At 47.0% G+C, this 13216-nt stretch overlaps 1 protein-coding gene across 2 annotated transcripts; it reads left to right on the top strand.

The window, feature by feature from the left end:
• The first annotated feature begins 4473 nt into the window (after positions 1–4473).
• SIFa (neuropeptide SIFamide) lies at positions 4474–12695 on the top strand. 2 transcript variants are annotated; one of them, XM_077628509.1, is made up of 3 exons: positions 4474–4628; positions 5210–5331; positions 12527–12695. In XM_077628509.1, exons 1-2 carry the CDS (start codon positions 4502–4504, stop codon positions 5305–5307), a joined length of 225 nt encoding a protein of 74 aa, XP_077484635.1. In that variant the 5' UTR covers positions 4474–4501; the 3' UTR covers positions 5308–5331; positions 12527–12695. The 2 variants fall into 2 exon arrangements, with proteins under 2 accessions (XP_077484635.1, XP_077484634.1); XM_077628508.1 differs by having other exon boundaries at positions 12524–12695.
• The last annotated feature ends 521 nt before the right edge of the window (positions 12696–13216 follow it).

Below are 13216 nucleotides of genomic sequence, written 5' to 3'. Positions count from 1 at the left end.
GGGGGAAATTAAAGGTAATTGATACATTATGCGACTGACCACCGTTTCATGAAGTTTGACCATTGAAGAAGGATGGCCTCCCCATTGCTCACTTGCAGTTATACGGATAACATTGAGACGCGAACATATATAGATGAAACAATCGCGTCGACAGCTTTTCGCCACTGTAGACGGGAGTCAATAATGACGGCCAGGAAACGCGTTTGGTTGAATTGGCGGATGCAAGAGTGACCAAGGCCTATCTTCAATCGCGCTTGACGTCTTCCTGCACCTGGAAACAGAACAAAGTTGGATTTTTTCACTGATAGAGACAATCCCAGACCTTGAAAGTAAGCTTGTACCGAAAGTAGAGCCTGTCGAGCTATCCGGGCTAATCGCTTGTGTTGGTAGCCAGTAATCCAAATACAGAGATCGTCAGCATGTATTGACATACGCACTTGCCTGCACTTTTTTTTGCAACGAATCGGGAAGGCCAGCCATTACGACGTTAGAGAGCGTGGGGGAAAGAACACTTCCTTGAGGCACACCTCGTGATAGAACCCTTTCGGTGCTTAAGGTACTCCCTAACCGAACACGAATCGCACGATCACTTATAAACTTGTAAATGAAGCTTTTGCAACGTCAAGAAAAATGGCTAAGGTGGAAAGGCCGAAAGTCGCGGCTGCAGTCGTCTGCACGACCACGACCATAGTTATTGCAGCTGCGTTGGTGCGGCGGTCAACGGAGCAGTGGCGGTGAAATACGGCCGAGGAGAAAGCCCCTTCTTTCGGTGTGGCACGCACTGGTGCCACCTGCAAGAACATGTTAAAGTTGGAGCAATTATTCTCGACAGGGTGAAAATGGCTTGTATAGTGGTCGGACAACACGCCTTATTGTACACAAAAACGTGGGAAACCGAATTCAGGTCGAACAGTTTATGTACCAAGGGTACCTTCCTTGTTGTTTTGATTATATATTGAGTAATTCTGCTTAAGTATCTTTCAAAGCAACTACGTTACTGAATTTCGATTACACAAGAAAGACGTTCGCGTCCAGGTTGTTGTTTCCTGCGCTAAGTATAAATATCTAGGAAGTTGTTAAAAAGGTAATTTTCTGCGAGGTAGGTTGGAGTGCGCTGAATCGGTAAAATTGCCTGAGGCTTTGGGACGGCGAATGGCCGCGAACCTCTAGATTTTTCGGCGACATATCGCGAACCACAACCCCACCCAAGCACTTAAGCGTGCCTCCTGAATTTTATTGCGAGAGTGAGGCGTATTAGCGTGGAAGGGCTGCTCACTAAAGAGAGAAAAAGAGAAGGATTTTAAGAACTGGACCTGTCTTTGCTTGAATGTGGCACAGTTTGCCATCTTTTCTTGGTGAGCAAACTGTGGTACGTAATTAAGCTTCTATACTGTCTGTATGTGAAAAAGCTGCACACTGTTTTGCAGTGTTTGCGTGGTTTTTTTCCTCGGACTTCCTTCAACCGTCTTTCTGCTTGACCCCCACGGCAGCAGACACCCCCAGATTGAAAACGAGGACGGTGCGCCGTACGATCTCGTCATTGCTTTGTGCCTGTATGGTGCAGGAAGGAGCAGGATGGCGGTGCGTCACGCAGACCTCGACGCACGGCCAGCTAGACGGCAGTTTAAAGAAGCGATTGCAAAAAATATTGAAGTAGTCAAACTTCATTATCCGGCACCTGACTGGCTGCCGTACATTGTAACCTTAAAGCCAAATCAGTCACTGTGCAGCTCATGGCCCTACTCAACATATTGTACATATGATAATGACGGCAATACGAGAGAAAAAAAATAAGTGATATAATGCAGTGGAACGCGAAGCTTATATATGTTAGCATCACCGCTGGTTCAAAACCTGCTAGAGTCCGGACATTTTTTTTTCGTTGGCTACTATGCACACGAAGAGTTTCGGAATATTTCGGATACGTTTGCCGTCATGTTCGGCGTCAGGCTGATGTTCGCCCTAATATTCGGCGTCAGGTTCTTCCTTGCGTTCGGCCTCAGGTTCGGGCGGTGTTCACCTTAATTTCTCGAGAATGGGATTTAAAAGCATTTCTTGTTTAAAAAATGCGTGGGAGGAGGAACTCAGGTGGTCCAGGGAGCGCGCCCTAGCGTAAGAGCAGCACAATGGATATTAACGCGAGATCGTTAAGGAGCTCGTGTCGCACAAAATCCGGCGTCGTCGGCGTCGTTGACCGTGAGCGAAAAATCCCCGAAAAACCCCAGAGAAGCAATCTAGGAGGCAGGTGGGCCATCTAAATCACGTGACCTTGTGGCGTCATCACAATCCGCCCACCGGATTGTGAGAAAACTGCGCACCGTGGCAGGGGGTCGTTAAATTAATGACTGGTCGCGAGAGGTTGCCCGCGATGAGCGACCTGGGTCTCACAAGTCCCACCGGTGGCAGCACCTGCCATCGCAGGCCAGCGGCGCATCACCTAACCGCTGCACCAATGAGCCAGGAGTGGTATAAGGACTCCCAGGGATCTATGAGTGTAAAGTCGAGAACGGCCAATTCCGCATATATGGGCACTAACCCATTTACGAACGCTATCGCGTCATACCTTTAAAGCGGAGTTTAAGTGTCCCCTCCAATTTTTATGGTTGCGTTTGGCTACAGGCCTGTGTTGTTGACTCTGGCTCGTGCTGCGTTTCATCAAGGTTGGCGGTAGAAGTGCATAACTCATCCTACAGTGCTACGCCGGTACTGCGTACTTACTACTTCCACGGTTCTTACATTTGCTTACGATGACTAGAGAGCCTGCAATAGTTTCTTTATGCACCTTCCTTATAGTGACGTCAGACAAACTGACCAAAACGCGTTGGCTACAAAAAAAATGCAGACTTGAAACGTTGTATGCATGCGAGCTCCGTGTAGTAATGAGTAAACGGTGTGCGAACAGTAAGTCGCGAATTCTGGGCACTGTGCGTTAAATGGTAAAATAAGGCGAGGCATACTATTTTATGCGTGCCAGTTTATACCATACAAGACGCCAAGTAGCTCGAAACTTCGTAATCACTCAACCGTTGTCGCAATGCGAATTTGTTTAAGAACTGCGTTGTTAATGACACGTTTGGCGGTTGAGCAGGGCGCCGGTGGTCGTGCTGTTGTAGCAGATAACGTGAGCTCTGTTGCACGCGGCTCGCGCTCCCTTTGACGTCTTCAAGTGGGGCGCTCACCCCGATAACCTGAATACGCGTCATCATCATAATCAACCTGACTACGCCCACTTCAGGACCAAGGCTTCTCCTATAGCTCTCCAATTAACCCTGTCCTTTGCCAGCTGCGACCAGCGTATCCCATATCCCCTGCGCTAATTCCGCTATCTCAACGGAACAGTACCCCAACTTTTGGTTTCGCTTCCCAGTTCATCTGATAACTGTTTTACATGATCACACTGGCTCGAAAGTACCTCGTAATGCAACCTAAAAGGTAAGGCTCACCCAGACAACAGGAAATGATTTTGGGGCTATTAATTCTCCCTAATTCCTTTCTCTCAACTTCACAGTACCCTAACTACCGGTGTCGCCTCCGAGCTCTTCTCACAGCTTTTAAGTGGCAGTTGTGGGTCTGTACCGTCGAGAGAATGGAATCATGCTAGCTCTACCCCGTGATCAGGTGGCCACCTCGTGCACGCAGGCATGCTGCACACATCCGGCAACCTTCGCTGTAATCTGGTGGGGCGCGTGGCCGGAAGACGCCGCCAAACGCTTTGAACCGGCTGTCGCACGCTCTGTGCATGTCTGCGCAAGAGTCATAAGCAGTTTTAAGTAAACGCGCGGTATCAGTCATAGAATTTAATACGCGGCGCCGGAGGTCTGGAGGTTAGCAAATAGTGGAGATTGAAACCTCTGTTAAAATCTTCGTAACTTCTAGAACTTCGCATGTTTTCCAGGGGGAAATTGTTTCTGCTGCCAACTGTAAGTATTCCGTATTTTTAGTGGTGGAAACCTTCCCCAGGGCTTGGGCAGAATACCCTTCCCCTAAATGGGAGTGGGCTAGAATAGAGCTTACTTCCTTTTTACTTCCATGCAAGCTAATTTGTGTTGAGAGTGCAGAAGCCACGTGTAGGCGCTTTATCGTAAAAATGCGGGACTTTGGACTGCGGCGCGAAGCCCGCGACAACGCCAAATACGGGCACTGTCCAAGTGTTTCAGTCTTGTGCACCGTTTCACGTGATATGGAGTGCATCAGTACTCTCTTCAGGGACCCCGATGCAATATTCTTTTTTTTTTTTATGAGAGAAGCTATAAAACAATGCGGTCGCAACGCCTGTGCTGCGCTTGTAGTTCTTATTTTAAGAAACAAGCCACACTTTCAGACCTTAAGCAAAAACACTCCACTTCGCCCTGCTATATAGCACTATAAAACAGCGCTCACTGACGAACACGCTAAACCCTCAGCTGAGCCTAGCTCTGTGAAAATTTTTAAGCCCTTGAACTTCTTTACTTTTTTTTCTCTGCTGCAGCGGAGAAACAGAAGCCTGTCCAGCTGGAATACCATGCAGTCGTGGAGAGCCGTCCTAACGCTGTGCACACTCTTGCTGCTGGCCATGATGACAAACATGGCGTGCGCTGCATACCGAAAGCCGCCATTCAATGGCAGCATCTTCGGGAAGCGTTCCAGAGGTCAGCCGCTTACCCGCCGCCTACAACGTTGGCCGAGCACGCAACAAACATTTCCATACAGCGGTGTCTAGGAAGTTGAATTCGCGAAGCTTATTATTTTATATCCAACGAGAGAGAAAAGTTAACATTAGAGAAAGTTTGTTAGTCTGGTCCCAGATTTTCAAATTTGTTTCTAGGCATTCGTGCATAAAAATTGTTCCTGACTCGCCATCGTTTTGCATGTTCTTCTTGCCAATTAAGAGTGGTCACTGAACACGTTGGTAATAACATTCCATTAGGATTTATAAAGTGCACTCAAAGTGAATTCTTATTTGTAGCGCACATAACATCTGGGACATAGCGATAACCTAAGGTACTTAGCTAAAACAGGTAACGATTTTAATGAGCAGTACCTCGTTAGTAATAAAAACAACCTACGTAAATATAAGCAGCTATTGCTATGTGAAAGATTTATCCGGTCTCCCCCTGACATAAAAGATTAAAGGTCCCCGCAAATTTATGCTGGCTGTTTTCGGTCAGCTAGATTTTAATATATCTTATCGTACAGACACTAAAAAGCATGTTGTGTGTTGCGCGTCCAGGTGACCTTAACAACGCGGACATCAAGTATGCCATGTGCGAGGCCGTCTGGGATACATGCAGCCAGTGGTTCCCGATATCTCAGGACGGAACCCAATAGCACGCCCCTCGTGGCTTTGCTCAGGTGAGCAAGGGTAAAGCGCCAAGCAAGTTCGCTGTACTTCCGTCATCAGATTCTGAAGTGCTTCCTATTAAGTTCTTTTAATGTAAGTGAAATATTTCCGTATGCAATACATAAATTAAATAAAAACCCCCAGACAGATGCGGAAATCACATAATGAGTAAAGAGAAAAAGATAAATAGGATGCATTATTTACTTCTCGGAAAGAGCGCAACATATCTAGTTTCTGATACATGGCGTGCATGTGACAGCAGCTAAGGCAGATGGCCAAAATGGTCTCTATTTGCTATTGACAACCAAACGACTGGAGAAAACATACCATGTATACCATTACCACGCAGATGCTACATCTACGAGGCACAAGTAGAGTTATCGTTGCGTTTAGAACGTTTGAAATGGCTAGATTTTATATTTTATTCATATTTTAGAACAGGCTTAAGTATGCCTGGACCATTTTCGGCGTGCTCCTCCTCCACAAGTCTCGATGCCAATCTTCAAACATTTTTTTTTACTGGTTGCAGAAACAACAAAAATCTAGGTTGTAATTGGAATGTATGTAGTAATTGGAATGTTTGTAATTGGAATGTATGTATGTATGTGTGATATCATTTGGGCACCGTTTGACGATCACGGCAGAAAAAGCAAGCTGGAACGCTTGACAATGTTTTCGCAGTCTGTGCATTTGTAGTTAATTGACATCAAGACGAAGATGGGCAAAAAACAAGTTACTATAAGATGAATGTGCTTTCCAGAAGGACTTCAGGGCTCAACGGACGAGAAAGAGCGGGTTGTTAGAGACGCAATCAGCAACAAGCATGACTTGTTGCTTGCCGAAATTGGAGAGGGAAAAACGCATATGTATTTCTTTTGCTTCGTGCGAGAAAGAACCACAACACGGAAGCGCTGACACAGAGGTCCCCGCACCTTAGTCGCCAGGAAGTAACGGTTAGGAAGCGAGAAAAGATAGGAAGGAAGCACCGTGGTCACTTGATTGCGGGCCTTTTGATCTCGGCCGGTGTTTCCGAAAGGGCACATCTCGCTTAGTGCAAACATTTTTCTTGTTGTTAGCAGTCCCTGAGAGCCATCAGAAGAAACTTTCCTTTTAGCTTACGAGCATGCCGAAAAACTGAACTTCTGTCTTGTTTTTTTTTTTTTGTAACAGTATTAGCAACGCTGCGGAGGAAGGCGCGATTGAAAGCCGCGAGCAGAAATCTCCACGTGCCTGAAGAAGACAGTACCGATGCAAATATTTCGCCTAGCAATGTCGCATGATAACGAGTGATTTTGATTATACAGTGGTAGCTGTTAGTGCGACGTCTCGGCGAAACAGCGTCCGACACTACACCCTTAAATACACATGCTCCGACAAACTGCCCTTGCAAAAACTTCTTTAGACAGTCTATAGACTGTCCATAAACATGTCTATAGACTCTATAGACAAACCCTACAGAACAGTGTGAAGGCAACACAAATCCAATAGACGGTCTATACACAATCAACAGATTTATGACCTTACACTTTTAGTAGACTTTTCTCTATAGACAGTCTATAGACTATGAGTAGACAAAAAGAAATATCAATAGGAAGGCAATGGGCTATAAGAAGCCTATAGACTGTCTATAGACCATTTTTATAAGGGTACACACGCACGAAAAGTTAAAAATGAAGAAAAAGAGAAACCGCTCCTCACGCGCAAATGCGTTCGTGCTGTCCCGTCGCCACTGTAACGCTCTCAGACTTGCTTTTGCCTCTTCTTCCTCGCCGCAATTACGCAGCAAGTGCGATAGCCGTGCCACGCCTGCTCCTCGCTCAGTTTTCCAGATGTGCATCCACGCAAGGCTTAGGTTCCGTTTGAGGAGCAACAGTAGCGAGCAGGAAGCGCGGAGCTGAACAGGCGAAATGACGTGACGGCACGCAGGACCCCGACTATCACGCTCGGGAACCGGAGCGTATGCGAAAAACGCGTGATGATTCCGAGATCCGCAAAGAACGTGTATCAAGAGGCGGTAAGCGCCCTCTCAATCCCGACTTCCGGCGTATTGCAAGGACCCCAAGGTCACACTCTAATCACTGAATAATAGAGAATAAGGCATGAAGAATTTTCCAGTAACGCATTTTATATGACAGTATCTATCACAACATTCTCTCATTATCATCTCTCAAATCCTCGTCAGCATCATCTCACCAAAGTGCACCTCAGTCTCTCTAAACCATATGTCAGACCACAACGGCCGCTGTCATTTGCGGCACACTCAGGGTGATCATTCTCTGCAAATTATTTTTGCCTAGTCCGGTTATCAAGATTCGCACCTCTGCTCTTTCTTCGTAATGAAGTCGGAGCAGGTCGAAGATCATGCCGTGGTGCAGAACAGCGCGATCAAAGGGATACTGAATCGAAGTATTGCAGCTGCTGTTTTTGATGCCAGGGTGAGTTAGGCTGGTGAATACGAAAAGCCTTTATTAAGAAAATTGGCGCAAACCGAGTTGTTTCTGCAATTTTTTACCGTACCGCTGGAACTGGCGTCTGGAACCTGCAAATGTGACGTGAAAACAGCATTGCATGTTGTTGGTGGGGTGAAGTTATCTAGCTTGACTCTTTGTCAAACATTCAGCTTTCCCGTAGTCCGCCCTGGTAAGGAAGCGTTCGGTCGGGCGAAACACAATGATAGGTACTTCTACGCTTAAAGCTGTCATGACAGCATCTTTGGCAGAGATAATACACCTTCGCGTGGGTTTTCGGTATGAGAAGCTTCGACTACTGTGGAGTGGCGCTGCAAACTCGTCCCGGCCGACCTAGATGCTTTTGAAGGCGGCTACTTTGTTTTAGAGCAATTTCTGGACGAATGCTATGCAACTAGTGCAGCTGTGTCGAGAATCCTCGGCATGCCGACCAAAAAACAAAGTCGAAAGCCTGATGCCGTTCGCTTTATCTTCTCAAGCAAAAGCAAAGCAGTCAGGACTACCGACGCGTTTGGGGAGAGGAGGCACGTTTTCACTGTTTTCGTACGAGCGCTTTTTCAATATAGACAACTCGGATGCAATATGCAACAGCGCGTAAAATTTCTTCCCGACGTCCTGGCCTTATACGTGCCAATAAAAAAACTACTAGGCTAAATGAATAAACAACGCAGGAAGAATGTGGGGGTGGTTACAACCCCCATTCTGCAATACTTTATCGTATCCACCCTAATAGTACATCCCACCCTAATAGTACATCCTTTCCCACTCTTAATCCCTAATAGTCCCATTCTTTCCCACCTAATAGCGCAACCTTTTCCATCCTAATAGTACATCAGTCGAAATGGTATCCTTGACTGGTGTGTTATTAGGTTGGGAAAACAAAATGCTTTCCGTATTGCAATTCAATGCAGCGTTGTGTTCTGTGCGTTCGCATAGCTTCGTGTAGTCTTTTGTTTACCATAAAACAGCGCATTGAACGATGACTGGTGTGTTCGCGTTTGTGACAGTGCTTTTTTGCGTTTACGCACATAACGCGCTTCTAAAATTGACTGCAATGAGCTTACATTTTCTTCATGTTACGTATGGGATAGAACGGTATACAAGTGACCAACGACCTATTGACTCGTCGACAGAGCCGCAATAAGTGCATTTCTGTCTGAAGTTTTTAGGTTTTAGAATTCGAAGAGTTTAAAAGGACCGGATGTGTGAAACATGCAGGTGAGCCTGCGAAATCGTTCAGCGCTAGCATTTTGAACGGTGGCGTAATCGCCGAATAAAGCGGCGTCGGCATTCAGGCTTCTCTACAATGCTCAGCGATGGGCAGAGGCCCCGATAGTGACGTGATGTACGACGGCGCTACATTCCCAGCGAAGAAATAGTTGTTTTATGGAGGAAAACCTACGACATCGATGGTGAAGCTCACGAAGCATTGTTTGGAGGCATCGGACGACGCAGCACAGCCGCGTGCAGGCGAATGTAGTGGACATCTGAAATTTCCACAATAATGACGTCACTGCAAGCTTTCCCGCGCCTCTCCAGCAGAATGAGGAGAAGCCTCAGCAACGGCGCGGTTTTAAGCGACGATTACGTCACCATTTTAAAAGCTTGTGCTGAAGTAAGGGCGGAGATAGCGAAACTCAAAACCAAGTCGGCGCCAGGGCCAGATGGAGTCACGAATAAGATGCTCAGGAACTTAGATGACACCTCGATAGAGGCCCTTACCAGCTACATGCAGGATTGCTGGGAAAAAGGGGAGATCCCACCGCTGTGGAAAGAGGCTACCGTGATCCTGATTCCAAAACCCGGGAAGCAACCGCAGCTGGAAAACCTCCGGCCTATATCACTCACGTCATGTGTCGGAAAGTTAATGGAACACATCATTCAGACCAGAATTTCAAATTAAATGGAGGAAACAGAGAAATGGCCAGACGAGATGTATGGGTTCAGGCCCCATCTGAGCACACAGCACGTCATGCTGCGGCTGCAGCAAGACATAATTCATTCCAGAACCAAAGACGCGAAAGTCATTATGGGACTAGACCTAAAAAAGGCCTTCGACAACGTCAAGCACGAAGCCATTCTGGAGGGGCTCCAGCAGGCAGGAATAGGGCTAAAAACCTATCGTTATATCAGAAATTTTTTAACGGACCGCACGGCGGTTATAACTTTCCAGGAAATACAATCCGGCGTGATCAGGCTGGGTAAAAGGGGGACACCTCAGGGATCGGTACTGTCACCCACTCTTTTCAACATGACCATGAGAGGGCTCCCGAAGGAATTGCGAAAAATTGGGAACTACAACTTAAACTACAGCCTGTACGCGGACGACATCAACCTCTGGATCAACAGAGGGAGCTACGCAGAGATCAATCAAACGCTGCAGGCGGCAGCAGACGTCATCTCAAAGTACGCGGAGGACAGAGGACTTAAATGTTCGCCTGAAAAATCAGAAATCTTCGTGTATAATGACAAGGCACTCAGGAAAAAACCTCCCTCTGACCCACAGGTGTACGTGGAAGGAAGGGAAATACCAAAGGTAGAGACAATACGAATATTGGGCCTCCACTTACAAACACACGGGAGGAACACGATCACAATTAACAAATTAGAAAACCACGCGACCCAGACATTAAACCTCATCAGGAGGGCCTCACGTAAGGGAGGCGGCCTCAAGGAAAAAAACCTCCTAAGATTGGTACAGACCTTCATCATTAGTAGAGTGGGATACGCCACGCCATATCTGATCCTAAAGGCAGATGAGAGGAGCAAGATAGACGCGCTCATCAGGAAATGCGTAAAAAAGGCCCTAGGGCTCCCAATCTGTACATCGACGGAGAAGCTACTGGCCCTAGGACTGCATAATACGATTGCAGAAATCGCGGAAGCGGTTAAAACCTCGCAACTTGAAAGACTCAACACGACGCGAGTGGGAAGAGCTACGCTAAGTAATCTTGGAATGGCCACAGACAGGGGGCAAAAGGAAAGGGTCGACATTGACAGGGAAATCAGGGCGCACCTAAGAATCCCTCCCCTACCCAAGAATATGCACCCTGAGTTTAATAAGGAAAGGAGACAGAAAAGGGCGGAAGCGATAGAAAGAATATATCGGGGTAAACCCCGAAATGAAGTCGCCTACGTAGATGCGGCAGGGGACAGACACAGTCGATACATGACCATAGTGGCGGTAGATGGGGAGGGCACCCTCATCACGGCGGCCACCATACTAGGGAAAGAAACCGAGATAGCGGAGGAAGCCGCGATAGCGATCGCTTGCGCTGGCACCAAAGCTAGATATATTATTAGCGACAGTAAGACTGCAATCCAAAATTTCAGCAGAGGGAGGATAAACCCCCTCACCACCAAAATTTTAGCACAAGGAGTGATTGATAGGACGATCAACATCATCTGGACCCCGGCGCACGAATCTGTCAGCGGTAACGTGGCGGCCCACAGTGCAGCTCGAGATCTCTACCTCCGTGCTGTACAGGATGGGTCGGCCCAGGCCGAACATGATAGAGAAGGGCGATTAATCTCGTATCAAGAGATTACAGAACACTACAAGCAATGCCGGAGGTGTTTTCCCCCACCAAAGACGGCGTTAAATAGGAGTCAGGCGACGGCGTGGAGACGCCTGCAGACTGGAGTATACCCAGACCCAGTACTAAACAAACATATCCGATCGGACTGCGAGGACGATAAATGTAAAAAGTGTGGGGCGAGAGGAACCCTCGACCATATAATTTGGGAGTGCGCTTACTCCCCAGGCAGGGCGCAAAACATTAGCAGTAGGGAAGCCTGGGAAACCTTGTTGCGGAGCTCGGACCCTGAGCTCCAAATCACCGCCGTCCAACTGGCAGAAGAGGCCGCCGGCGAAACCAACCCGGCCAGCATCGAATGCGACCATCCCGTGCGGCTAGGCTGCTCCTAAGTCCTCTCCCCTGTAAAGGGGGGTGAGACAGAGCGGCCCAGGCGGTGTGGTCTTTCTCTGTTGGACAATAAAAGTTTTCAATAACAACAACAACATTGTGCAAAAACACTTGGATGCTTTACCAAGAAGCTTCATAGATTCGAATTCTTGAATAACCTCAAGTTCTCAACACACCATTTGAGCTTCCCTTTTTGACGCCTGAAGTGAGGCTTCTTTAACTGTTTCTGTCGTTAATTATACGTTGAGTGTGCGAGAAGAAAACGTAGTTTTCGTTGACTATTACCTGTACACTGCCCTCAGTTGCGCGGCGCTATTTGACGCGGACCGCTTCTAGCCCTATAATTAGCTTCTTTTTTTTTTTCAGTGGATGCGAAACTTTTTGACCCCCAAAGCCATATTCAACGCAGGTGTAGTGAATTTCGCAGTCATGAGAACCAGGTTGCGTGTTACATATAGCTACGACACGGTGCACTTCAACTGACCTCAGCCAGCTAACTAGCTGACGAAGTTATGGCGTCACACCTGCCACCTCGCGTTTGGTAAGGTACTTGACGCTCACTCTTTAAATCTCTGAAATAAAATTATCAGTTCAAAAATACACAAAGTTACCACTACACCTTGGCATGTACATATATTCAGAATTTATTTTCAGACCTTTCTCGAGTTCTTCAGGTAATGTCCTAGTGTCCCTTTAATAGCGAGCAAACACTGTGTTTTAGTTATTGTATTAAATTAACCAAGTGTGTGTGTATGGAAGCGACAAAAATAAATGAGAACCCTACCACACTGCTATTCTTCCACTTACAGCAGGACGCTTCTCTTGACCGAGGAGTAGACGCAGCCATGATGTCCATCCAGAACAGACGCCTCCGACAATCTGACATAGACGGAACCACAGCAGCGGCGGCACCGGCACAATGTGCTGCCTGTCGCCTGCGCATGTAGAGTAGACACGAATAAAAGCATCTCTTGAAACAATATGGCTCTCATGTGTACTTCACGTTTATGTATGCTTACTTAACCTAACTACTCGTCCTACATAGCTTATTTGACTACTCGTCCTACATCGCTTTTTCGTCCTATCTGCAGAACAACACCCGTAATATTGATCCTCCAGGGTATTGCAAAGTTTTACTCGTTCCACCAAAAGTTTTGCTTGTTCATTGAAATGGTTCATAGTTCGTGTACGACCATGGTGTGACCAACGGTACAGATAATGCATGTTCAGTGTCGTAAGTACTATTTTTTTTTAGTTCCTGCATTCTACAACCAGCAAATAGTGTTGCCATTGTGCGTGCTGTGATATACAGCCCTCAGTGTGTTTCTGTTCAACTTTTTTTTTGCGAATGGTCGCCAAGCCTTTCAAAGTAATCAGTATGGTGAACGTATTGGCGTAGCCGGCTGCGTTGGTCGAGTCTACTACATTTATTCTCGATAGTAACTCTCCCCCCCCCCCCAAAAGTTATTCGGCAGTTAACAAACTCGGCCTGTGTTGCGGCA

This window comes from Amblyomma americanum, chromosome 6 (assembly GCF_052857255.1).
Source record: "Amblyomma americanum isolate KBUSLIRL-KWMA chromosome 6, ASM5285725v1, whole genome shotgun sequence".
Classification (NCBI taxonomy): Eukaryota; Metazoa; Arthropoda; class Arachnida; order Ixodida; family Ixodidae; genus Amblyomma; species Amblyomma americanum.
Note: the sequence above shows the minus strand (reverse complement) of the source record. Positions and strands in the feature narration are given on the sequence as shown.